Source organism: Cygnus atratus, chromosome 8 (assembly GCF_013377495.2).
Source record: "Cygnus atratus isolate AKBS03 ecotype Queensland, Australia chromosome 8, CAtr_DNAZoo_HiC_assembly, whole genome shotgun sequence".
NCBI classification, from domain to species: Eukaryota; Metazoa; Chordata; class Aves; order Anseriformes; family Anatidae; genus Cygnus; species Cygnus atratus.
The window spans coordinates 23,316,185-23,339,489 of record NC_066369.1 but is presented as its reverse complement, the minus strand read 5'-3'; the positions used below and the strand labels follow the sequence as shown (position 1 = coordinate 23,339,489).

Below are 23,305 nucleotides of genomic sequence, written 5' to 3'. Positions count from 1 at the left end.
GAGGTGGTGACGAGGTGACCCCAAAAGGCCAAGGGGTGCCCGTGGTCACACAGCCTTTGGTGTCACCCTTGGGGTGGCATGGAGCTGGGTGACCCCCAGCCCCATAAGGGAACAGGGGGGGACATTTCCTAAGTGACAGGTCACAGGGGAGGAGAAGGTGGCACATCTGGAGCATCCTCCCCAGGGGGCACAAGGCAGGGAACCAAGCCTGGAGCCCAAACCCACAGCCTGTCCTTGTCCCTTCATCCCAGCAGATGCCTGCAGAGCTGTGCCTATAGCCCCCATCCAAAACCAGCCACAGCACACAAGAGTTTTGAGTACCAGGGCCAAATCCAGACCTGAGCTGGGAACATCCACACGCTGGGGACAGGCTGGGAAGGCGTCGCTGCCCCAGGATGCTGCCAAAGCCAAGAATACAAAGGGGTCCTGAGCATGGAGCGAGGCAGGACTGGGGAGCTCGGATATGGGACTGGTGTCCCCAGGGGTTCACCGCTTTGCTCAGACCAGCGCCAACATTTCAGCCTCCCCAGGAGACCACCCCTGCTGCCAAAGCACAGTGGCGCCGCAGCTCCCCGCCAAGGGTTACACCAGCGGAGAGGGACGGGAGCTGTGATGCATAGGCAGAGCATTTGCTGCGGGGGCCAGAAGGGATTTTTGAGATGCCGAGGAGCCTCCGCCGAGGTCCCACACTGTTTGTTTGCAGCGCAGCCTCACGAGCAGAGGCAGATGGGTTCGGGGAGGAGAGACGGAGATAAGGGAGCGCAGCCAGCACCACGGGTGCACCCACCTGGCACTGAGCACAGCGGGGTGCCTGGGTCACCCCACAAAGCACAAAGGCAGCAGAAAGCAGGGCTCTGCCAGCCCGTTTGGACTCACTTTTGTCTAGACCTTCTTATCTCTACATCCCCAAGCTGGTGCCGGAGGCAGGGCGGTGGCGGGGAGGTGCGGGACAAGCTGGTGCTCGCGCGCGGCACAGAGCCGGCTCGGGTGCATTTTCGAGCAGCGCCAAATCGCAGCGTTTTCCTCCCAGCATCTGCTACTGGAGCAACACAGCCCTGCACCAGTGCAAGGGACAGCAGGGAGCATCCTGCTGCAACACGCACCGGGACATTGGGGTGCAGCATCAAGCCTGGGGTCCCCCAGCTCCCTTTCACCACCTCCCCAGACCACAGCCGAGCTGGATGCCACCCCTCTGACCATGGGACCCAGCTCCAGGCTCTTCCCTCCCTGGGAAAAGGTGACTTCCATGCAAGGGTTGATACGACTTATTAAATGGCCGCAGCACTTAGGGGACGGGCCCTTTTCGGGGCACGCAGGGAGGGGAAAGCCCGTGGGACTTTTTAACAGCTCTCCTCGCTAGTTATTAAAGCGTTTTACTGCCTCGTTAAGGCAGCCTAATCTCTGTGTATATCTAAAAAGAAAGAATTGGCTCACTGGTGGTGTTACACCAGAGGTGGGCGTTTTCTGGCACTGGCTCAGCTCCTGCCCGGCTGCTTTATCTGCTTGTTTTCCTGCCGGGTCCCAGCGCCAAACCGCCCCGTGACAGAGCCTGCACCCACCCACGGGTGCTCTGCAGCCCCCAAACACCCACCTGGCAGCCAGACAGACATCCCCCGGCGGGGGCCATTTCCCCAAGGAGGTTTGGGGATGTGATGGGACATCCCCCCATCTCCATCTCCAAGGTCTGGATTTGGGGGATATCCAATTTTGGGGGCTGTTGGTAGCAGGGACAGGGAAGCTGGCCCCAGGGCATTTCGAGCAGGGGTAGGAGCCTCCCCCCCAACACCTCTGCGAGCTCCCCAAAGCACCGACAGCGTGGCTTTGGAGAAACACAACCATTTATTAAGCCAGCTATTTTTGTCGACAGCGGTTTCAGCAATGCCGGAGGACTTTAGGTTCCCCCCCCCTCAGGGACCCCCAGCGGGTTCACGGCATGCAGAGCTCGAGGGAAAGCCAGGGACTGCCAGCCTTGGGGGACGCGGTAGCTATGCGGGAAGCCACGAGAAAGGTCTTTGCTCCAGAAAGGTCTTCCCTCTCTCTCGGCTTCCCAGCTGTTTCAGGAGAAGTTGAACCAATTCCCACCACCCCAACAAGGACGGAGACAGGATTCAGCTCACAGATGGAGGGGAAAACCTGTGCCGAGGCAAGCAGGCGGCTGTTGCAGCACCCAGCTGGGGCCAGCACCTTCCAGGCTCGTTCCCTGTGCGTGGAAGAACCCCCTCCTTGAGGCTGTGGGATGCCGAGGTCCTTCCCCGCATCATCTGTTGGAGGGAGCAGATCCTGCCCGAGGCAGCATAGCTCCAGCACAAGCCATGCTCTGCAAGCCGGGGGTGCTGGGGGGGCGTAGCGGGCGGGCAGTGAAAGGCACGGGAAGAAGCCAAGGCTCTCAGGGCACAGAGGACATCTCTGGGGCAGGGTCACTGCAAATCCATGCTGGTGGAGGAGCCTCAAAACACGTCAGGAAACTCCCACTTTGCTCTGCCCTTCTGCGGGCACGTGGGGAAGGGAGATTTGTGCCGAAATCCCTCCTCTGCAGGGCACCGAGAAAGCCCCGCTGAGCAGCCACGGTGCCCACCCCACCACGTTGCAGGTCACCGAAACCACCTGCCCCTTCAGGGAAGGGGATTTTGGCATCGACCACGTGCTGCGGCCCCAGGTCCTCCAGGTCAGACCTACCCTTGAGGGGCGCTGGCCTTGAAGAGGGCGATGGAGACAAGCACGCCCAACGGGGGTGCTCAGCTCACCCCAGAGCAAAGGATTAAATTTAGGGGGACCCACCTCGCCCTGCCTCTCCCACAAACTGCCCACGGGGCAGGCAGCCCTCACCCAGCCCCTCCGAGCTACGTTCACTGGCGGGGGGCTCAGAGGGACAAGGGGACACGACCCAACCACCCTGACCCCCTCCCAGCCAAACCACGCTCCCAAGCGGGGCCGAACGAAGCAGAGCAGGCGATGAGGGGAGCCGGGCCGGGGGCGTGAAGACCAGCAAAGGGGCTACAAGAACGTCACGTCGTCCTGGGACTGGAGCCAGCGCCAGTGGGCGTCGTACTCCGCGTGCAGTTTGCTGGTGAGTTTGCAGTTCTCCGAGTCAGCCTCGGCTTTCCGAGCCTTCCCGCTTGGGTTCCCCTTCCCCATCCTTTCCCCGGCCCCCGCTGGCACTTTGGGGTCTTTGCCCGGTTCCAAAGAGCCAGGCTGCTTGCCCAAGTAGCCGTTGGCCACCTGGGGCTCCTTGGCAAACCGCTGCTGGTCCGGGGCGAGGTCTGCGGGGGGCCACTCGTGCTCCGCTTTGCCCTTCTCCAGCTTCCCGAGACCCCTCTCGGGGTCCATCCTGCCCCAGTCCTGCTCGACCCTGCCCAGGGCTCTCGCGGGAGGCTCGGCGGCGTTTTGGGAGTACTCGTCCATGTCGTCAGCCAGCGTGTCCAGGTAGCTGCCGACCGAGATGCTGTCCAGCTTGTCGGGGGGGTCCTGCAGGCTGTCCCAGCTGCCCCGCCGCGAGGCCGCCTGGCTGCCCGCCAGGCTGTACTGGCTGCTGGCCAGGCTGCTGCCGCGGCTGGGCAGCGCGCTCCGCTCCTCCAGCAGCCATTTCACCGCCTCGATGCCCTCGTTCACCAGCACCAGCTGCTGCAGGATCTTCACGTCCACCGCCCGCAGGTAGGCCTGGGTTGGGGGGGTGGGGGGTGGGGGGGGGAGACGGAGAGCACGGCTCAGCGGGGGGCACGGCACGCTTCGCCCTCCTCCGTCCCCGGCCCCCAGAGACCTACGGCCCCAAATCCCAGCCCCGTGGTCCTGTTTGAGACCCGGGGACCCCATCATCAAGGACCAACAACTTATGGCACCCACGCAGCCCTCCCCATACACAAGCACCCCCACAGGGATGGGGGCAAGCAAATAACTGCGGGCACAGGGGGTCCAGATCTGAGCCCAGAGCATCCCCTGAATGCACTGAAACCCAAATCCCACCCAAAAATCCCAGTCAAACATCACCTTTTTTGAGATGTAAGAAAAATCAGACACAAGGCATCCATCCTGGCCCTTGTTTGCGCCCAGCCTGGAGCCATGGTGGGGGTATCAGGGGGTTATGGGGTCCCTATCACCGATCCCACCCTCGCTTGGCTGCCTCCTGCCCCTGCGGGGCCGGGGGAAGCTCTCCGCAGAGCTGCAGCTCCTGCAGGAACATCTGGTTTCCTAACGGGAAGCCCGGCGTGCCAAGACATTCCTGGCCGTATGATACTCACCGCCGAAAGCCACTGGATTTCCCCTGTGCGGGGCGGAAATATTTTGCCAGGAAAGGGGATAAAAAGGCGGGTGGGGGGGGGGAGTGGAGAGGGAAAGAAACCCACGGCGAGCCAGGTAGGGGCAGCTGGTGCGAGGGGAGACGAGGGCTGAGAGCTGGGATAATGTGAGCAATGCATCTCCAAAGGCAAATCGCAGCTGGGCTGGGAGCTGGTGAAACACAGCCACGTCCTCAGCCGAGGGAAAAGCTGCCCTGAGCGTGCCCCGCGGGTCTCTGGGGAGCCCCATCTCCAGTCCCACGGCTGGCACCGGGACAAAGTCGCCGGAGGAAGGAGCCTGGGAAAGCTCCGGAGAGAGGTTTCGACACGTGACGCCTCGCAGCTCAGAAGATGCAAAGAAAACGGGCAAAGGCTTATAGGGACCCGACACCAACCCCCTGCCCCTCCCCAAACCCATCAGGCTGGATTTAAAAAAAAAAAAAAAAAACAAATAAATAAATTGCGAGGGGATGAGAGAGCTGCAGCCAGCCCAGACTGGGGCAGGAGCCAGCTGTGAACTGCAGAAACTTCCTTTCTAGGCAAGTTATTTCACAAACCGCCTCCGACGGACTTTTCCGCACGCTCCAAAAGCATCTGGCCTTGGCACGGAGGACGCGCTGGACGAGGCAGCCTGGGAGCTCCTGACGTCCTCCCCAGGCCTGGAGAAATTGCGTTTTTCTCCACCACATCCAGCCGTGACAGGCGGAGAGGCGAGGGGGGAGCGGGGCCGTGAGGTCAGAAGCCGCCCCAAATTAAGGGATGGGATCCCGATGAGGGATGCTCCCCAGATTTGGTTTCTTTGGCTGATCTGCTGCAACTTCGGGCCAGCCTGAGCCCCGCTGCTTCACGCCTATAAGCATCCAGGTGAGGGCAGCGTGGAAGGACACCGAGATCGTACAAGATCCTACAAGAAGGCAGCTGCCCTTTATGTCGCTGTCCCTGCAAGTGGCAGCAGCAGCCAGCGGGGAGCAAGGTGACCGCGGTGTCCGGTGCGTGGCATGGGACTGGGGGACACCGGACAACCTGCTCTGGGACGTGCCTCAGTTTCCCCCAGCACGCTGTCCCCCCACAGCCATCCCATCCTCCTGAAATGTCCCCTCCTAAAAGGGGGCAGCGACCCCAGCACAGCAGGGTCACGGTCCTTCGTCCCTCCCCAGCACCCACGCGTTGGTTTTTTCTCCCTCCAGGACTGACAGATTTGGGGCAATGGGAGGAAATTGGCCTAAGGGTCTGGGGACAAAGCTGCAATTAGGATCTCCACCCTGACAAGCGCCACCTCTGCCCTGTCCCCTCCGTCCCCAAGGGCATTAAAGGGCAGCCCAGCACCAGGGCAGGATGAGCTCCTCGCCCCCAAACCCGCTCCCCCTCCCTCCCACAGACAGGATCTTGCCCCCGAGGATAAAATAACCTCTTTGGGTCAGGAAAATGTGGGAATTCGCTGCCTCCTCCCCGCGCCGCCCACGCCGGGCAAGCCTCTCCTCCCAGCACGGCTGCGGCGTGGGGGCCAGGCGCGGTGCTGTGCCCACGGGGGGACATTCGGGGTCCTGCCTGGGGGCTGGGGGCGATGGGGATGGGGCAGGGGGGCGATGGGGCCCCCCCGGACCCCGGCTGCCCCCCGGTTTGGGGCCACCGCCGCCGGCCCCGCTGCATGGGGTGGGGATGGGAAGGGCCGTGGCAGGGGGAGGAAAGCCCCGAGCTCGGTGCTGAGAGCCGGGGGTTATAAAATACGGCCCAAATCGGGGCCCTGAGGGTGTCGCGGGGGGTAAGGCAGCCTTCCTCCTCCTCCTCCTCCTCCTCCTCCTCCTCCTCCTCCTCCTCCTCCCAGCAGCCGGGCTCTGGACCTTCCCCCCCGGCTCAGAGTACAACCACGCAGCCAAGGGGCACCGGGGCCGCCCGGTTCGGCCTCCCAGGCCTCACCGCCGCTCCGCCGGCGGGACTGTACTGCCGGTACGGCCGGTGCAGCCGGTGCCGGGGGCACCCTTTGGCCCCTTTCCCTGTGTAAACGCCGCTCCCGTGGGTGGGAGCGCCCCCGGCGCCCAACCCCGCCCCGTTCCCCGAGCCCGGCGGCTCCCCCCCGGTGCCGGCGGGGTGATGCCGAGGAGCGGCCCGTGCCCGCGGCCACCCCCGGGGCAACCGGGGCGGGCTCGGCAGCACCGCAGCCCGGTAACCCGCAGCTCCCCCGCCCCTCGCTCCCCTCCGCCCGCCGGTGCCGGCACTCACCAGCTCCAAGCGGAGGGCGCGGAGGCGGTCGGCGAGCGGCGGGCGGGCACCGCGAACGGGCACCGGGAGCACCGGGAGCGGCACCGGGAGGGGCTCAGCCCGCAGCCCCCGCAGCAGCCCGGCGGGCGGCCGCCGGCCCAGCTTGCCGGCCAGCTCCCGCAGGTCCGCGGGCAGCGCCTCCCCGCCGCCCTCCATGCGGCCGGCACCGGGCGGCGGCACCGGGCGGCGGCACCGGGCGGCGCTGTCACCGAGGCCACGCCCCCTTTCCTCAAGCCACGCCTCCTTCCCGCAAACCACGCCTCCTTCCCGCAAACCACGCCCCCCTCTCCGCAAACCGCGCCCCCTCCCCGCAAGCCACGCCCCCCTCCGCCGCAGCCCCGCAGCCCTTCGCCGCAACCGCTCTCCCCCGCCGCCGAAGCCACGCCCCCTCGCGGCGCGGTGGGCGGGGCTAAGCGAGGCCACGCCCCCCCCCTCCTCCCGGTCGTCTCGCGGCGCTCTGCGGCGCCGGAAGCGGCGCGGCCCCGCCGGTGCTGAGGGGGCGGCGGCGGCGCCCAGTGGGGCGCGGAGCGGGCCCGGCCCCCGGCTCGCCGTGAGTAGCGCCGGGACGCGGCCCCGCGCCGGGACGGGGCCTTGTGGTGCCCTCACGCACCCCGCAACCGGTCACCGGGCGGCCCGGGCCCGCCTCACGCCTCCTGCGGCCTCCTCCGGGCCTCCCCGGGGAGGCCTCGGCCCGGCCGGGCCTTGTCCCCCCTCAGCACCAGGGGGACTTTGGGGCCTTCCCTCAGTACCGGGGGGGGGGGGTTGGGGCCTCCGCCGCCCCTCAGCGCCGGGGTGGGCTGGCTCGGGGCAGGGCCCTCAGGAGCCCCTGGGGTCGGGGGTTTCTCCTTGCTCCCCGTACAGTGCCCTCACCCACAGCTGGCAGGCTCTGGTTTTGCTGGGGAGGGGATTTGAACCTCAACCTGTGCCCACCCCGTCCCCGCAGGGAGCCCCGATGGCCCCGCGTGAGGAGGCGAGCGCATCCTGACCCTCGTCCCTGCCCCCCGTGACTATGGAGGAGTGGAAGCCCAACGCCGTGCTCAAGCCCCACAAGAAGCGGAGCTGGTACTTGGCCTGGAAGTACAAGCTGATGAACCAGCGGGCGCTGAGGAAGCTGTGCCAGGTGAGTCGCCCGCGGTGGATTAGGGAGGTTAATCTGCGGGGTTTGCAGGGTTATGGGGCAGCTGCGTGGGTGGAGGGGGGTCTGCCAGGAGGCCTGGGTGACCTAACGTGCTGGGGAAGCCAAACCTGTTCCTAGAAATGCCACCCCAGTGCCTTTGCCCTCCTGCATGGAGGGGTCTGCTATGTCTAGCAGCTCCTTCCAGCTGCAAATGGACCATTAAGTGGCTATGGCAGAAGATAAAGCTGTTCAGCTTCCTTGGGAGACTCTTAGTTAAAAAGAATGACTTGTCTGATTCCTTCCCTCCTGGTTCTGTGTGTGTACTGAGTGCGGTAGGGCTCTGCCCACAGTGGGAAACCATTCCTGCCAGGTGATTTGCAAACCAAGCCTGGTATAAGGCGCAACAGGCAGACAGAAAATAGGACTGAGTAACAAGATCTCATGCCCTAGAGGCAGCTGGTGTTTAAGAAAGCCACAGACCTGCTCGTCTGTACCATAAAACTGCTAATCCGTCATTGAGCTGCCACACCAGGGGACATCTGGGGGTATAAGGATGGGGAGGGTTTGCCCATGGGGCTGCACAAAAGGAGCTGTTCCCACAGTGAGCGGAGCCTGGTGAGATTTGGCAGTCAGTGACTGAGGGAAGGAGAAGGGGAAGGTTTTGTGTTTGCCTGGGGGTACGAAGGCTCACGAGGGCTCCCTGGGGAAGGAGACTGCTTGGGGTCCTTGGGATCAGGCCCGATCTTTCAGGCAGGCACTGCTGGCAACTCCGTGGCAGTGTTAGGTGTGAAGGTGTCAGCTGAGGCCTTGCCTTCAAACCCAGGCTGTCCTGCATCCCAGGCAGTGCTGCCATCCTCTTGGGATCTTGCAGCTTCCACCTTGCAGGTTGATCATTTCCCACCACTGGATGTTTGTGTTCCAAGTCTTCCTGTCTCAAAAAACAGGCCTTTGGAGTAGTTTCTGCTCTGCTCTGTGTCTGAAAAAGAAGAATGGGGGCAATGGTACTGAAGATCCCTTGGCAGATCTCCTTGGGGTGCCGTGCAGATCTGCCAGGGAGGCGGCCTGCTCTTGGGGTTGTTACAAGCTGCTAACACAGAGCATCCTGCATTGCAGACAGGAGCTGTCCTCTTCCTGCTTGTAACTGTGATCGTGAACATCAAACTGATCTTGGACACCCGGAGAGCTGCTTATGAGGAGGAAGAGGAGTCTGCACAGGATTACGGTGAGGGGCAGGAAGTAATTTCTTTAAATCTGGGGAAGCTTGTGGCCAACTACAGCATGAAAAACAGGTCTGTGCCTGTGGGTTTAACAAAAAATAGAAAAGGATGTTTCCATTCGTGGTCCGTCTACTTCAACACGTTTGGCTGCAGAGGTCTGCAAGGGGTCAGACCTGTTGCTCTACTGGATTTCCTTCACTTGCTTTCCTCTTAGGTTCTGACCCATGGCTTGGGGGGCTGGGGTGCCTGGGGGTTTGGCTGGGCTAGGGCGGAGCAGGGACAAGCCAGAGGTGCTTGGGCTGGTTGAGCCTGGGCTTTCGTCCCCTGTAGATGATGAGCTGCTGAACGTGGAGGTCCCTAGGCACCCTGTGAGCAACAAGAAGGTCTTGGATGTCGAGGTGTACTCCAGCAGGTCAAAGGTCTACGTGGCTGTGGATGGAACGACGGTAAGTGGAAGGATGGGGCTGAACGGGTGACGCTGTGACCCCAGGCAGTGAGAGCACTTCCGTGACTGACCAGAAGTCACAGAGAGAGACCTGCCCTTTGTTTGGGGGCCCTGCTGTGCCGAATGGGCAGGGAATACGGGGTGCTGGCTTCTGGTTGTCATCGCTCCTCCACCTGCAGGTCCTGGAAGATGAGGCTCGTGAGCAGGGAAGAGGGATCCACGTCATCGTCTTAAACCAGGCTACGGTAAAGCATCCCTGCGTGTCCGCGTGTGGCTTTCTCCCTGAGCTGCGTGTGTCCTTCCTGTCTAACTGTTGGGTGTGTGAGGAGACGGGCAGCCAGGAGAGAGGTCTCTGAATACTAGTTTGCCTCCAGATGCCAGAGTACAACACGGTGTCTCTCTTGTGCTTGTCTAGCTCAAAGGCTTTGACTGGTTTCCTAGGCAGTTTAGACTGGGAGAAATGTGAACCCCAACGGGGATGTCACTGGGGAGCAGGAAGAAGAGGAGTCATGGGCTTGACTGAAGCTGCCCCTCAGCACTTTGTGTGCTACAAAAAGGCAGAGTTTGCCTGGGGACTCGCTCCGTAGCGTACCAAAAGATGAACTCATCGTGTTGCTCTGGATCTGAGACTTCCAGGGCAGACTTCCATCTTCCCACCTGTCCTGATCATATAAAACTTAAGATGCATCTTGTGTTTGAATGCCAACAGGGTCACGTGATGGCCAAGAGGGTCTTTGACACCTACTCTCCTCATGAAGACGAAGCCATGGTACTCTTCCTCAATATGGTTGCCCGGGGCCGAATCCTGATCTTCACCATTAAGGTAGGTGACATTAGTGTCAAAAGAAAATGTCACCTCGAATCAGGACGCCCTCAGGCTGGACTCTTGAATGTCACTGGGTGTTCCCAGAGCTAAATGTCGCATTCCCAGCTGTGCTGCGTCTCCCTGGCTGGACGCCTCTCTCGTCCTCTCACTCTCCCTGGTTACTGCTGTGTGCTCAGTAAGGCTGGAGGGCAAAAAGAGAGTGCATCAGAACTTGCAGATGTAAACAAGGTAGAGAAAGAATGTGAAGAAATATAAGGATGTAGTGGGACCTTTCTGGGTGGTGTTCTGTGCCAAATTCCAGGCTGTTGAGGTGGGAGTGGACTGTGCTGGCTCTGGGCTACTTTGTGAGCACCACCGTGCTTTAAGGTGGCAGGTTCAGATGTGTGAAGTGTTGGTAGACGCTGTCCCTGCTTGAGAACAGTGTGGTCTCGAGGAAACAGGAGTCTGACTCCTCTGACCTGCCCGTAGGTCATGGTGAAACAACCAGCAGGTTTAGTGGTGTGGAGATCTTGGGAACCTGCTTTTGAATTTCTCTGGCTCAGCTGGTTCCAGGGTAGGAATGGGCCCTGTATCTCTTTGGTATTGATGGGAGACTCTTCTGGTAGGCAGACCTCAGCTGCAGGGTTGTGTTTGCTTCCAGGATGAAGGCTCCTTTCACCTCAAGGACACAGCCAAGAACGTTTTGAAAAGCCTGGGGAGCCAAGTTGCACCGTTCCTGAGCTGGAGAGACATGTGGACATTTGTGGGGAAGAAGGGAGGTAAGAGAGGTTAGCACTTAGCCAGGAGAGTGTTCCTAGCTGCTTAATAGGTGAAGACAAACCCAAAATGCCCAATCCCCAAAATGCTGTTTGAGCAGACAACAAGTCACAGAAGAGTAGGCAGCTCCATTCCTGGGGGTGAGGAAGGGGATGGAGGCAGAACATGTCCCTTTAGCAACTCCCCAAAGGCCAAGGGCGGGATGCTAAGTCACCACCCTGAGCTGCAGCTCTGCTCATGCCTTGACACGATGGGGATTGGCTCTTCAAGACCGTCCTGACCCCGTGTCCCTGCTCCAGGGGAGGTGTACGGGGAGAAGCACGCCAAGTCACCTGCCCTCTCGACATGGGGTGACCCTGTGCTGCTGAAGACAGAAGTCCATCTGACATCTGTGGAAGGTAGGAAAATAAGATCCGCTCTGCGGTGCTGGGTGTCTCTGGAGGACGTCTGCCCACGTTCTTGGTGTTTTCGAGTCAGAGCCGTGGGTGTGTTAGCAACACCCCAGAATGGCTTTAAGGCTGTTTGACATGGGATGGTGACTTATAATGGCACCGGCTTCCCTTCTTCGTGCTTCCATGGCTATTCCAGGTGTGGTCATAGAGAAAGGTGAGGGTGAGGGCCTGGTACATGTTGTGGCCACTTGTCACATCTCCAAACTAGGCCTGATCCAGTCTTTTCTGACTGTTGGCCTCAAACAAGGCCTGTTGCTGCCTCAGAGAGGCCATGCAGTGGGAACGGTTTCCAAATGGCTCCTGTGGTTATATGCTGTATCCTGCAGTGATGCTCGTTCACGGCAGCAAGCACTGGTTTGGTGATAGCTGAGCCCAGGGCAAGCCATCCGTGTGGCAGCCTGGAGTACGCAAGGTGAGGCCGTGGGGGTGAGGAATCCTTTTTTTTCCTTGGTGCCTCCAGATGCTGAGTGCCACTGGCCTGACACGGAGCTGAACCACCGCCGGAGGAGGTTCTGCAGCAAAGTGGAAGGTTACGGCAGCGTCTGCAGCTGCAAAGACCCCACGCCCATTGAGTTCAACCCTGATCCTGTGAGTACGGGGCAGAGTATCAGGAAGGCTCCAGGAGGGAGGGCTAGACAGGACCACGTGCGGCTCAGATGTAGAGCCGCGTCCCTACACAGCAGCTGAGTGGTGATGACTGCCCTTGGGCAAGCCTTTAGCCCCTGGCAATGTAGGAAGAAGATGCTGGGGTCATGGGGAAGGGGCTGTCCTTAGTACGGCACTGGCAGGTTTGAACAGAAGTCTCCAGGTGGATGCAGGCAGGGATTTGGGAGCAGGATCTGAGGTGGGATGAAGGGAAGAAGCTGGCAGGGTCTCCAGCAGCGCTGAGCAGGCCATATCCTGGGTGGCTGGTGCTGGGTTTAACAGCGGGCAGGTCCCTGCCTCTTGGATCCTGCTGTTGGTGGCACGGCACCACCCAGCCACACTCACACACGTTTTCTCTTCCAGCTCAAAGACAACAGAGTCTTTGACGTGCCTGTAGCTGTTATTGCAGGGAACCGCCCCAACTACCTGTACAGGTAACCGCTCCAGGGGGCGCGACTTGTCTGCTCTTTGCCGCGAGGTCAGGCACGGTTAAGCCCTCTTGCTGCTCAAACAACGTGGGCGCAGCTTCTGGGACAGGTCCCAGGGTCCTTGGCCATGGGAAAGGGGAGAGCCTTTGGGTCCCGTGTCCTGTTCCCTCACCCTGCCCCCTTTCCCCACCCCAAGGAATCCGTACCCCTCCGCGGAGTGGCCTGGACCCACTGGGACTGTGCTGTGCTCAGGCCCCTCGGTTTCTCCCCAGGATGCTGCGCTCCTTGCTGTCGGCTCAGGGTGTCAATCCTCGGATGATCACGGTCTTCATTGATGGGTACTATGAGGTGAGAACACTCCTGGGGGGTCCCTGTAAACAGGTCCTTGGTCCCCCAGCCGAGGGGATGTGGTGCTGCCCTAGTCCTTGGTGGGTGGCAGGCTGTGAGCCCCTTCACCCTTCCTCCTGCTATCGGTGAGGGTGCTCCTCATCTGCTTCTTTGCAAAGTCTGGAGGCATGGAACCCTAAAAAAAAGTCTGTTTTCACAAGGCTGTGGAAACAGTGGCTTGGAAAAAAAGCCACTGAAAGCTGTGGCTTGGTAGAGGAGAGCTGTTTCTTGAGAGTTCGAAGACTTTCCCGTCAGCTCAACCTTGAAAGCACTTGAGAGTCCCCCAGCAAGCCGTGGCTCTGTGGCAGCAGGATGTGCTCCCAGTTGCCCGGGGCAGTTCTCCCAGCGCTGCCAGGCTGTGGGGCTGGGGCAGCTGGTGTGTTTGTGCAGGCTGTTACTGCAGTGCATCAGAGTGCTTAAAGATAGCAGTAACCATTGCCATGGCAACTGGAGCAGTATCCCTCTGCTGCGAGGGGGCAGCTTGGATGCTCGTGCTGCCATGGTGGATACCGAGAAGATGGAGGTTTTGGTGGGGCCTTCTAGGAGCAGAGGTATTTCAGCCCAAATACGGATTACTTCTGACCCCGGTGAGAATGTGCTTGGACAGAGAGGTCCTTCTTGGCAGCTGTGGGAGGAAGTGGAGTTGGTTGTGGTCTTGCTACTAAGCAGGTAGAAGGTGTTCCTGGACGTACCTGTTTTATATCTGCACTGTCCATGGGGGACTAGCAACTTGGGGCCTCTTGGATGTTCTTTGGGTGTAAGTTTGGGTATTTAAAGTAGCGGGTCTAACAAAAACTTATGGAATGGGGTAGTGATATCTAGGGGCTGAAGGACCAAGATGGCTTGGTGAGTTCCTTGCAGTGGGGTCTTTAGCACAGCATCAGGTGGAGCCTCACTGATCCCCAGGAGGACAACTACACAGAGGAGATTGGCCAGCTGCTGTTGTTCCAGGGAGCTGACACTGTGGCAGAGAGTGGGGAGAATGTGTCTAAACCCACATGTTTGACAGGCTCTGTACGTTCCCATTGCAGGAGCCAATGGATGTTGTGGAGCTGTTTGGCCTCTCAGGAATCCAGCACACTCCCATCAGCATTAAAAATGCCAGAGTTTCCCAGGTGAGAGACCCTTCCCAGCCCCCAGGGGAGCTTATTATTGGGATGGTATTTGAGGGAGGCAGGCTTAGCCCCACATCTGTGCCAGGCTGCCCCTCCCTGTGGTCCAGGCGTTGATGCTAGCACAGGCAATGATGTGTCTGTTCTTGCAGCACTACAAAGCCAGCCTGACTGCAACCTTCAACCTGTTCCCGGTAAGTGAGACCTCTGCCTGAGCCCTGTCTAGCTGCTCGCCCTTGGGAGTGAAGCAGCACAAAGCTGCCCTGGGAGAGCGGCGTCTGTGATAGCCTCCCTCACAGGAGCTGGAATTGGTCCTGTGGGGCAGGGAGCAGCACAACTGGGGGCACTGCCTGGTGTCTGCTCTGTCCTGGTCCTCTCCATCCTTCTGACATCTCACCTTGCCCTACAGGATGCCAAATTTGCTGTGGTTCTGGAGGAAGACCTCGACATTTCTGTTGACTTCTTCAGGTAAAGCTGTGGGTCACTGAGATTCTGTTCAGGGGCGTTTCATTGGAGCTCGCTGGCTGCCTCAGGAGAAGCCAGATCCCCGCCGTGATGTAGCTCACCTGTCCGGGGCTAAGCAGTCCCTAGCCAACAACTGTAGCTGAGCTCTGCATGCACAGAGACTGGTTGTTGAATTCACTGTCCCTAGGTCTTGGTGCAGGGTCACTTGAGCATCTGGGATTTTGTAGATTTTGTCCTTTTTTGTTTGTTTTGTTTATTTTTGAGCCGCTGACTTGTTTTGCACATGCACATATGCCAACATCAGCCACCTCAGCCCAAGAGATGGGTTAAACATCCCCAGCGGTTGGGGATGGCTCACTTCCCGAGAATTTTCCTTGGTTTGTCTGTGGGAAGGGTCTCTGACCATGGACTGGGCAACTCTTTCCTCAGCTTTCTGAGCCAGTCAATACACCTACTGGAGGAGGACGAGAGCCTGTACTGCATCTCAGCATGGAACGACCAGGTGGGTTAGGGGGGATGGTGGAGCAGGGACAGCTGTGCCCTTTGTTGTTCCCAAGTCTGGGGGCTGAGTGCTCTCTGTAAAGCAGGTTTCCCCCAGCACCATCAGCCTGGGTGTGTCTCCCCAGCCCTGGACAGTTCAGAAGTGCCCCTGCAAATTTCCATCCTGTCCCTGCCCCGTGCTTCCCAGTGGCTGTCCCCTTCTTCCAGTGCTGGGTGTTTCCGCGGGGCAAGTTGCCCCCTTTCTTGGAGGGGTAGGGATGGATTCAGGGTGCTGAATGCTCCCCATAACGTCGCAGGGCTATGAGCACACAGCTGAGGACCCCTCGCTCCTGTACCGTGTGGAGACCATGCCGGGCCTGGGCTGGGTGCTCCGGAAGAGCCTGTACAAGGATGAGCTGGAGCCAAAGTGGCCAACCCCAGAGAAGGTGAGCGTACTCGAGGGGCTTTGTCTTCTGCACCTACGTCTTTGTATATTTGCAGTCCCTGATCATCGTTTGATATCTGTCGGTTCGGCTCTTGGAGGGGCCCTGGTTCTTTCTGAGCTTCCCCTGGGAAGGATGCCCAAGCAGGATGGATCTGGGATAGGAACTAACTTGAGGACCATGTAACCAGCCACAGATGTGGCTGGAACAGCCCTGGCAAGCTGGGCTGTGGGGACAACAGCTTGTGAGGGCAGCCAGAAGGGTCCCAGGACAGCCGTTTTATTGAGTGATGTCCCCAAACGTGAGTGTAAGCAGCAGTTTCCCTTCCCCAGCTCTGGGACTGGGACATGTGGATGCGGATGCCTGAGCAGCGGAAGGGCCGGGAGTGCATCATCCCCGACATCTCGCGCTCCTACCACTTCGGCATCGTGGGGCTCAACATGAACGGCTACTTCCACGTGAGTGACCTCTGCCAGGCCCTGTCCTGGTGCTGAGCTCTGACCCCAGTCACCTCTCCAGGTAGTAGTGGGTGTGCTTGAGGTGACGTCCGAGTACTGCTGACTCCCTGCTGAACCCTGTTTTCTTTCCATCCTCTCTCTCTTTTTACCAGGAAGCCTATTTCAAAAAGCACAAGTTCAACACGGTTCCGAATGTCCAGCTTAAAAATGTGGAGAGGTGAGTACTGGTCAGAAGGTCTGGATGAAACAGTTGCATGTGCTGAGGATATCTCCCTTGTGGCACAACAACCATCAATCACCTCCAGTCGCAGCACATTGGCCCCTCTGGATGAATCCTTGCAGTGTTTTTTGTGAGGTTGTGTTCGGCTAACCCATGTTCCAGGGAGCCCAGAAGCAGCCTGGGCATAAAGCACCCCTCCTTCATTCTGGATTGTGAGACCCCAGCCACAGTGAGGGACAGACACCTGTCCCTAATACTCGTCTTCACTGATAAGGTGCCTGCGTGGGTTTTGGTTTTGTTGTTGTTTATTTCCTCTCAAAGACATGGATGCTTTGGTGGAGGCAGTTCAGAGCTGGCCTGGCTAACATTGAAAGGTCACTTTTTTGCTGCCACATCCTGCCTAGGGTGTATAGCAGTCCCTGTTCTCCATCCATTGTCTCCAGCCTGCCTTTTAGTATTACAGTGGGGTAGTCTTTAATTAAGATCGTTTGGAGATGATCCTTTTTTATCAAACTATCTGACTATGCCTTGATCTCTGTGCTCTGTCTTCAACAGCTTGAGAAAAGATGCCTATGAGACTGAAATTCATCGGATCCTGGGGTAAGTGCCTGCAGGAAGGGTGGGAGTCCATGGAGCACATTAGGTGGACCAGCTAGGACAGAAGAAAGGGTGGAGGTGGCCCCAGCCACTGCTTGCGTGTGTGAAGCACCCTGCAGTGGAACAGGGAAGGAAGCAGGTTGGCTTCTCACTCCCCGTTCTGTTTCTGCAGTGAGGCTGAAGTCTTGGACCACAGCAAGGACCCCTGCGAGGACTCCTTTGTGCCCGACACTGAGGGCAAGGTCTATGTCATGTTCATCAAGATGGAGCAGGAAGCAGACTTCACCACCTGGACTCAGCTCGCCAAGGTGAGGCCCTGGCATAGGACATCCTCCCCCCTGCACTGATCTTGGCATTGCTAGAAAACACCTGGCTGTTTTTCTTGGGTTTTGCCCATGGCATGGGCACAGCTCAGCAGATGGATTCTCATGCTGCCCTTGAGTGATGTTTAAGCTCTTGATGGTTACAGAAGTCACTGGGTCGTTTTTAGGCAGGTGCTTGGCTTATTGTGGATAAATCTTGCGACCTCCCTGTGTGGGAGCCCACGGCCAAGCTTGTCTGCAAGTTTTATTTGCTCACCTGGGTGTGCTGGTCAAGACCCCTGTCCTGAAGCAGGATCCCCACCCTCTACTGATGGTGGGTGGAGGTGGGCACTGATGCTTCTTCTTCCCTCCCCTCCACCCTAGTGCCTCCACATCTGGGACCTGGACGTCCGCGGGAACCACAAGGGGCTGTGGCGGCTCTTCCGCAAGAAAAACCACTTCCTCGTCGTGGGGGTCCCTGCCTCCCCCTACTCGTGAGTATCGGGGACACAGCAACCTGGGTAATTCCCCCCTGGCACCGTCCCCTGCCCAGGACACTGTCATCTGCTTCTGTCTCAGCTCACTTTTTGGGAGCTCCTGGCGCTGCTGGTGTCAGCTCCCATCCAGCCTTCTCACCCGCAGGTCCAAGAAGCCCTCGTCAGTGGTGCCGATCTACATGGAGCCCCCTGCGAAGGAGGAGGGGGCAGTGGCAGTGCCAGCAGTTGCTGCAGCAGAGCAGACGTGAGGCTGGCAGCTGGGAAGTGAGGGGGGCCAGGAGAGGACGGAGACCCCCACAGTGCAGAGACTGAGTTGGCAGCGGCTCTTGGAGGCTGGTGGCTGGACGTGGACTCCCATTTCAGGCTACAGTTTGAGATTTTGGGCTACCTCCAGCCCCCTGTCACGGTCTCCCTCTCCCTCACGCAGGGGCAGGGTCCTTCCCTGTAGACATGCCACCCCCATCGTCCCAGGAACATTTTTTAACACAGACTCTTTACTAATGCTGCTCCCGTTGCCCTCTGGCTGGGCAAGGTTGGAGGAAGGCAGTGCTCACCTGGGGGCTGCGGGAGGCCTTTAGGAACACCTCTGCTCCCATTTTTGCTCCCAGATCCCAAGAAGGCAGCACGCTCGTGTACAAGCGCTGCAGCCCGCCAGCCGGGTGTTATTTATGAACTCTTGCCCAGCAGTGAGCACGGTGGTGAAGAAGGGATCTTCCAGCTGCTTTCTCCTGCACAACGGTTGCACCTTGAAGACTGGGTTGGACATCTCCCTGCCTGGGCCACAGCGACTGCTGGGGGCAGAAGGGAATGCCGAGGAGGAGCTGGACTTAGGGGCACGCAGGGGGCACCCTGTCCCCAGCACGAGGACAGGCGGGTGCCCCTGTCCTTTCCCTGCAGTTCGGGGAGCCGGAGAGGATTGCGGATGGAGGAGGACCACACTCTGCGCTGCAGCTCAGACCGCCCTCACCCACCTCCTCCGTGGGGAGCAGCCCTGCCCCCCCCGAGCTGTAGGATTGGGGGTGAAAGTGCCTTGCAGAGCGAGATGGGAGCAGCGAGCAGGGACTCCCCCGGCTGCGGGGACAGGATGGACCTGGGCTCTCCAGCAGCCGCTCCTGGAGAGAGGAAATGCTGCGGCGTGGCGTGGTCCTTGCCTGTGGTACTGTACCCTGCCTCTGCTCCCTGTCAGGTACCCCCAGCTCTCGCTGAGGACGGGCAGGGGGAGTTGTTCCCCTGAATCCCCCCCTTACTGTGGTACGATGCTAGCAGGGAAGCTGTGAGCTGATCCAGGAGGGGCAGCCTGGTTCTCCTGGCGTGGTACGCCCTCTCTGCAGAGGGAGAGGGAGGGGGTCCCTGCCCCTCTTCCTGTGCCTTAGGATGGACCCCAGGCCCCCTCCCCAGCCCCTTGGTACTAACTTTCTCCCCCCACTAGGGCCAGCCCTAGTCCCCTGCTCCCTGCACCTCCCTGCCTCATCCACGAGGCAGGAGATCACGTCTCTGCCCCAGTCCCCCACCCTAGTGCAGGGACGCTCTGGCTCGCCTGCTGTGCCAGCAGCTGGATTTGCTGCTCAGCCCCTTCCCTGCGCTCACAGGGAGGGGATGCGAGGGCTGGGCCCTAGGGCGCAGCACCCTGTGGGCCAGGGGCTCGTCCCCTTTGTTTTCTCACTGTGAACTGAGTGCCGGGGCCCCCTGGGAGCGCACACCCCAGCGCCCGCTGGGGTCTACACTACAGTAACTTATTTATTTATTGCTTGGGGGAAGGTAGCAGGAAAGTAGCGTGGAGAGCCAGCAGCCCTCAGCCTGCAAGGAGGCAGACCTGGAAGGTTTCTGTCTCGTTCCCCTGGCGCCATCCTCTGTTCACCTCCTCCTTCCTTGCCCGGGGTAGGAAAATATTGGTGAACCCAGCAAATCTGCTCCTCTCTGCCCATGTGGGCACGGCACAGCTCTAGCGTGACTCCAGGGGCTGTGACCCACGCCGGCCCCAACAGGGCAGCTGTGTGTGCACTGCCCCAGCCAGGACAGACACAGGAGAGGAACAGAAGGTGGCACGTGTGTCCTGAGGGTGCAGGGTGGCACCCTTGAGACTTTGCGGTACCGGCCCCGGGGCTCAGGCTGAACTTCTCTGGTGCCCTTCTCTGGTGCTCTGGGGGGCAGCCCACAGGTGGTGGATGGGGCTGGGCTTTTTTTTTTTTTAATAATTTAGTTAAATATGAGAAACAGGTTCATTACATGCTCTGGGAAAGGGACTTAGCTTCCTCAGTGGGAAAGCCACTTGCTCCCAGGCACTGCTTTGGAGAAACCTCAGTGGCTCTCCCCTGTGAGGCCCTTCCCTCGGCATCTCGGTTCCCGAGGCCCCTTTTCCCTTTAACCAACTGCCCCCTTCCCTTCCTGGCTGGCCGGACTCAGCCTGAGGCTGGGAGATGCTGGTCCCGCAGGCAGGGGATGGCTCCACGGGAGCTCTCTGCCCCGCGTGCTGCTCCCCGGCCTGCAGGGCCCAGGGCACTACAGCTCTCGGCAGCAGCAGGACTCGACCCCGGGCCTTCGAGCTCCTCGTCCCTTCCCTCTGCGTGTGGCGGGCTGCTGGGTGTGCTGGGTGCTCCTCTCCCTCCGTCCCCCCTTCCTCACGCGAGGCTCCCCTTCGGCAGCTGGGGTTGGGCTGGGGGGCGAGGGCATCCCCAGGGCTTTCTGAATCGAATTATTTTTTCAAGAATAAACATTGCACAGCTGTTGGGCCTCGGGTGTTTCATCTGGGGCTTTCTGCGCCTTGTGGGGCCACCTGCACGGACGGGGCAGAGCCGTCCTCCGGGCCACAGCGCCTGACGGAGGCAAAAGGGAGTGCCTGCAGCTCTCTGCCACAGCTGGAAGCCTGCGCCTGGAGCCTTTTGGCCCAAATATCCTGCTGGGGGTGTGTGTTTTCCCAAGGAACGGCCTGGCCAGGGAGGGTTGGTGGCTCCCGTGGCCGCTTGTCTTCTGGGTCAACCTCCAGGAGCCTGCCCTGCAGCGCCGGTGCCAGCAGAGGTCCTCCGAGCCCTGGCGGCTGCCAGGGTTCTCTGTTTCCTCCTCAAGCTTTATCGTCGCTATCTGCAGTTTAATAACCGGCACAAACCCTGACCATGGACTGGCGCTGGGCGCGATGAGCCCCTGTGCTCCCTGCTGGCACCTTCTGCCACTTGCTCCCAGCTCCGTGCCCCTCGCCGCCTTCCGGTGGGCAGCCAGCCCCCGGGGCAAAGATTCTGGGTCACTTCATTGGATTTGGGTTTTTTTTTTCTTCCTGAGGAAATGGGAGCCTGGGATAAAGGGGCTTTTTTTTTTTCTTTTTTTTTTTTCCACCCAACCTCCTGCCCAAGGTCACAGCGCAGGGAAGGCACCGGGGGGGACGGGGGGCTGCTGCCACGAGCCAGCCGCTGCCCGAGCTGCCAACCTGAGTCTGTTGGTGGCAACAAAACAAAAGCGGGGGGGGGGACGGGGCAGGGCAGGAGGGACCAACCAGGAAAAACAACTCCTGGTGGCATTTCTGTTCCCCTTCGCTCCTCCCCGCGGGCTGGGTGCAGGCAGGGGTGAAGCCAAACCAAGCAGGGCCATGAGAAAATTCAGCCTCTGGGCCAGCCCGGTGCGAGGAGCTGCTGCTGCAGGAGCCTCCAGAGCCTCCCGGCTCCCGTCCCAGTGGGGCAGGGAGCCCACGAAGGCTGGGGATTGCCCGGCCATGGGGAGGAGCAGGGCGCGGAGGTGGCTGCAGATGCAGGACCCGAATGGGACGGGGACGGGCGGGCAGCAGCCACCAGCACGGACCAGCCCAGACCAGCTCCGCGCACTGGCTGCCTCCTGTTCCACCTGTGGCAAGGCCAGGCGTCGTCTCCGTCGCCTCCCACCCCTTTTGGGGCAGCTTTTGGGGAGGGGGCAGCCCCCTGGGCAGAGGCTTTCCCCCAGCCCCATGTCCCTGGGGCTTTATTTGGCGGGGCGGCGGAGAGGGACATCGCCTCCCCAGTTTGCATCCGCCTCCGGTGGAGGCCAGAACCTCCTCCAGGACGAGGCCACCGCCTGTCTGTGGGACCAGCAAAACCCACAGCGTTTTGGGGGCTCGGGGCTGGGTACCAAGCTCCTGCCACCCCCAGGGAGGGTCGCGGAGCTCTGTCGGTGACCCAGCGAACCCCGCAGAGCTGTGGGGGTTCCTCTGGGCGTGCAGGAGGCTGCATTTATAGGGGCGAGGCAGGCAGGGACGTGTCGGCTCCCACGGCTCGGCCCCCCGCAGCCCCAGCTCCAGCACCCGCTGCCCAAGTCACCGGTTCCCAGGTCTCGCCCGTGCCCCCCCGCCCCCGCAGCCCAGCCCCGCTGCCTTTGTACAGCCTCACAAAGGAGAACCTGTCCCGGCTGCTCCGCGTCCCAGGAGCTGGCTGATAATTAAACAAAAGCAAAATAGCCTTGGCATGAAACCCGACCTTTCAAGAACTTGCTGGGGGGGGGGGGGCGGGGAAGGGGTAATTTTTGCATGATTTCTCGGGGCTTTTTTCCTTTTTGCATTTTGTTTGTTCAGCGGGGATCGCGGTGCCCGCGGGTGCCGGGGCAGGGTGCAGTCCCCACGCTGGGCATTGCGGTCCAGGCTGCCCCTGCCCGTGGCCCTCTCTGCTCTGTGAAATTAGGGAAACATCCTCCTGACGTCCTTGGGGACGCCTGTCCTGGTCCTCCCGGATGGAGGCATCTCCGTGCTGGAGGGATGCCAGCGCCTGGGGTGCGCTGGCCCTGTCCCCGTCCACGTCCCCATCCCTGCGAGGGAGGCAGTGGTGCTGCACCCGATCACCCACATCCCAGATCCACGATTTTTGGCACCCCCTGTTATATAAAGAGCCCTGAAACGGCGGTGCCTGACCCCACCTGCTCCCAGGAAGGGGCTTTTTTTGGTCCCTGTGGCACGGATCTGTCCCCAGGCAATGGGGAGTCCCCGAGTGGGGCTGCCACTTCCCGTCCCCACGCACAACAAAGCCCAGCAGCAATTTCATCCTCAGCCGGGCGCCCCGGATTGTGGCCATGATGATCATTACGCCGTATCCTGCCCAGCGCGGCGTTAACGATTAACTCGCCGGGTTTGATACCGGCCCCAGCGTGCTACATTTCAATTATCCCTTCCACCACCACCACCGCCTCCGATAGCCCGAGCGTAATAAATCAGGGCACGGAGCTGCCTGAAAGCACCCGGGTGGCCCCGGGTGGGTGTCTCGGGGTGGGGAGGAGGAGGAAGGGGACGGGGAGGAAGGTTGGCAGGTGAAAGTGTGCGCTGCCCCGCTTCTCCCCCAGGGAACCCGTGCCCTTCGAGGCCGTCCTCTCCTCTCCAGGAACGTCCTGGCTGAGCTGCTCGGGCGCAGCGGGAGGGAACTTCCTCGTAGCAGGCACTCCTCGTGCCGGTGATGCTGGATGGGTTCGCTTTGTTTGCCATTCACATTTGCCATTCATTGCCCTTTATCGGCAGGAACCGTAACAGCCGCAATTCAGCCTGCTGACGACGGTCACTGTCCCCCACCAAATGCAATTAAAAAGAGGGAGAGGAAAGCTCATTTTCCTACGGCCAGGCTGGGTTTTGCCTTGGCAGCTTGCCCCGGGGCACGTGATGCTGGTGGCGAGCGCGCCCCGTGAACCTCCCAGGATTTTGAAGGGTGCTCAGCACCCACCTCGGGGTGCCGTGGGGGTGAAAATAACCCAACCCCAGCCTCGGTGAGCTCCGGCCCCCTTCCCAAGCAGGGAGCAGCCCAGGCACGTTTGTTTACCCCACCAGTTGCAGGACCTCGAGCCCAAGGACACCGAAGCAGGGCAATAAGGAAGTTTCTGCTCGCTGTTACGTGTGCGCAGGGATTTTGGCCTCGGTCACTGATGTCACAGCTGGCAGGGGCTTGGTGCTGCCAGTGGAGTTGATGAGTAGTTATAGAAGCAGGCAAACCTAGG

At 60.3% G+C, this 23,305-nt stretch overlaps 2 protein-coding genes across 2 annotated transcripts; one reads left to right on the top strand and one right to left on the bottom strand.

Moving 5' to 3' along the window:
* Positions 1-1,820: 1,820 nt before the first annotated feature.
* Positions 1,821-6,706, bottom strand: LURAP1 (leucine rich adaptor protein 1). Its single transcript, XM_035538042.2, has 2 exons — positions 6,492-6,706; positions 1,821-3,657 (listed from the first exon to the last, which is right to left on the bottom strand). Exons 1-2 carry the CDS (start codon positions 6,684-6,686, stop codon positions 2,995-2,997), a joined length of 858 nt encoding a protein of 285 aa, XP_035393935.1. The 5' UTR covers positions 6,687-6,706; the 3' UTR covers positions 1,821-2,994.
* A 264-nt stretch (positions 6,707-6,970) lies between these two features.
* POMGNT1 (protein O-linked mannose N-acetylglucosaminyltransferase 1 (beta 1,2-)) lies at positions 6,971-20,100 on the top strand. Its single transcript, XM_035538021.2, has 22 exons — positions 6,971-7,080; positions 7,474-7,650; positions 8,761-8,869; positions 9,195-9,310; positions 9,489-9,554; positions 10,019-10,132; positions 10,776-10,893; positions 11,191-11,289; positions 11,804-11,931; positions 12,352-12,422; positions 12,689-12,764; positions 13,835-13,918; positions 14,068-14,109; positions 14,325-14,383; positions 14,810-14,882; positions 15,178-15,306; positions 15,636-15,761; positions 15,914-15,978; positions 16,537-16,581; positions 16,751-16,886; positions 17,265-17,374; positions 17,523-20,100. The coding sequence occupies exons 2-22, from the start codon at positions 7,540-7,542 to the stop codon at positions 17,623-17,625; spliced, it is 1,980 nt and encodes a 659-aa protein (XP_035393914.1). The 5' UTR covers positions 6,971-7,080; positions 7,474-7,539; the 3' UTR covers positions 17,626-20,100.
* Positions 20,101-23,305: the final 3,205 nt, after the last annotated feature.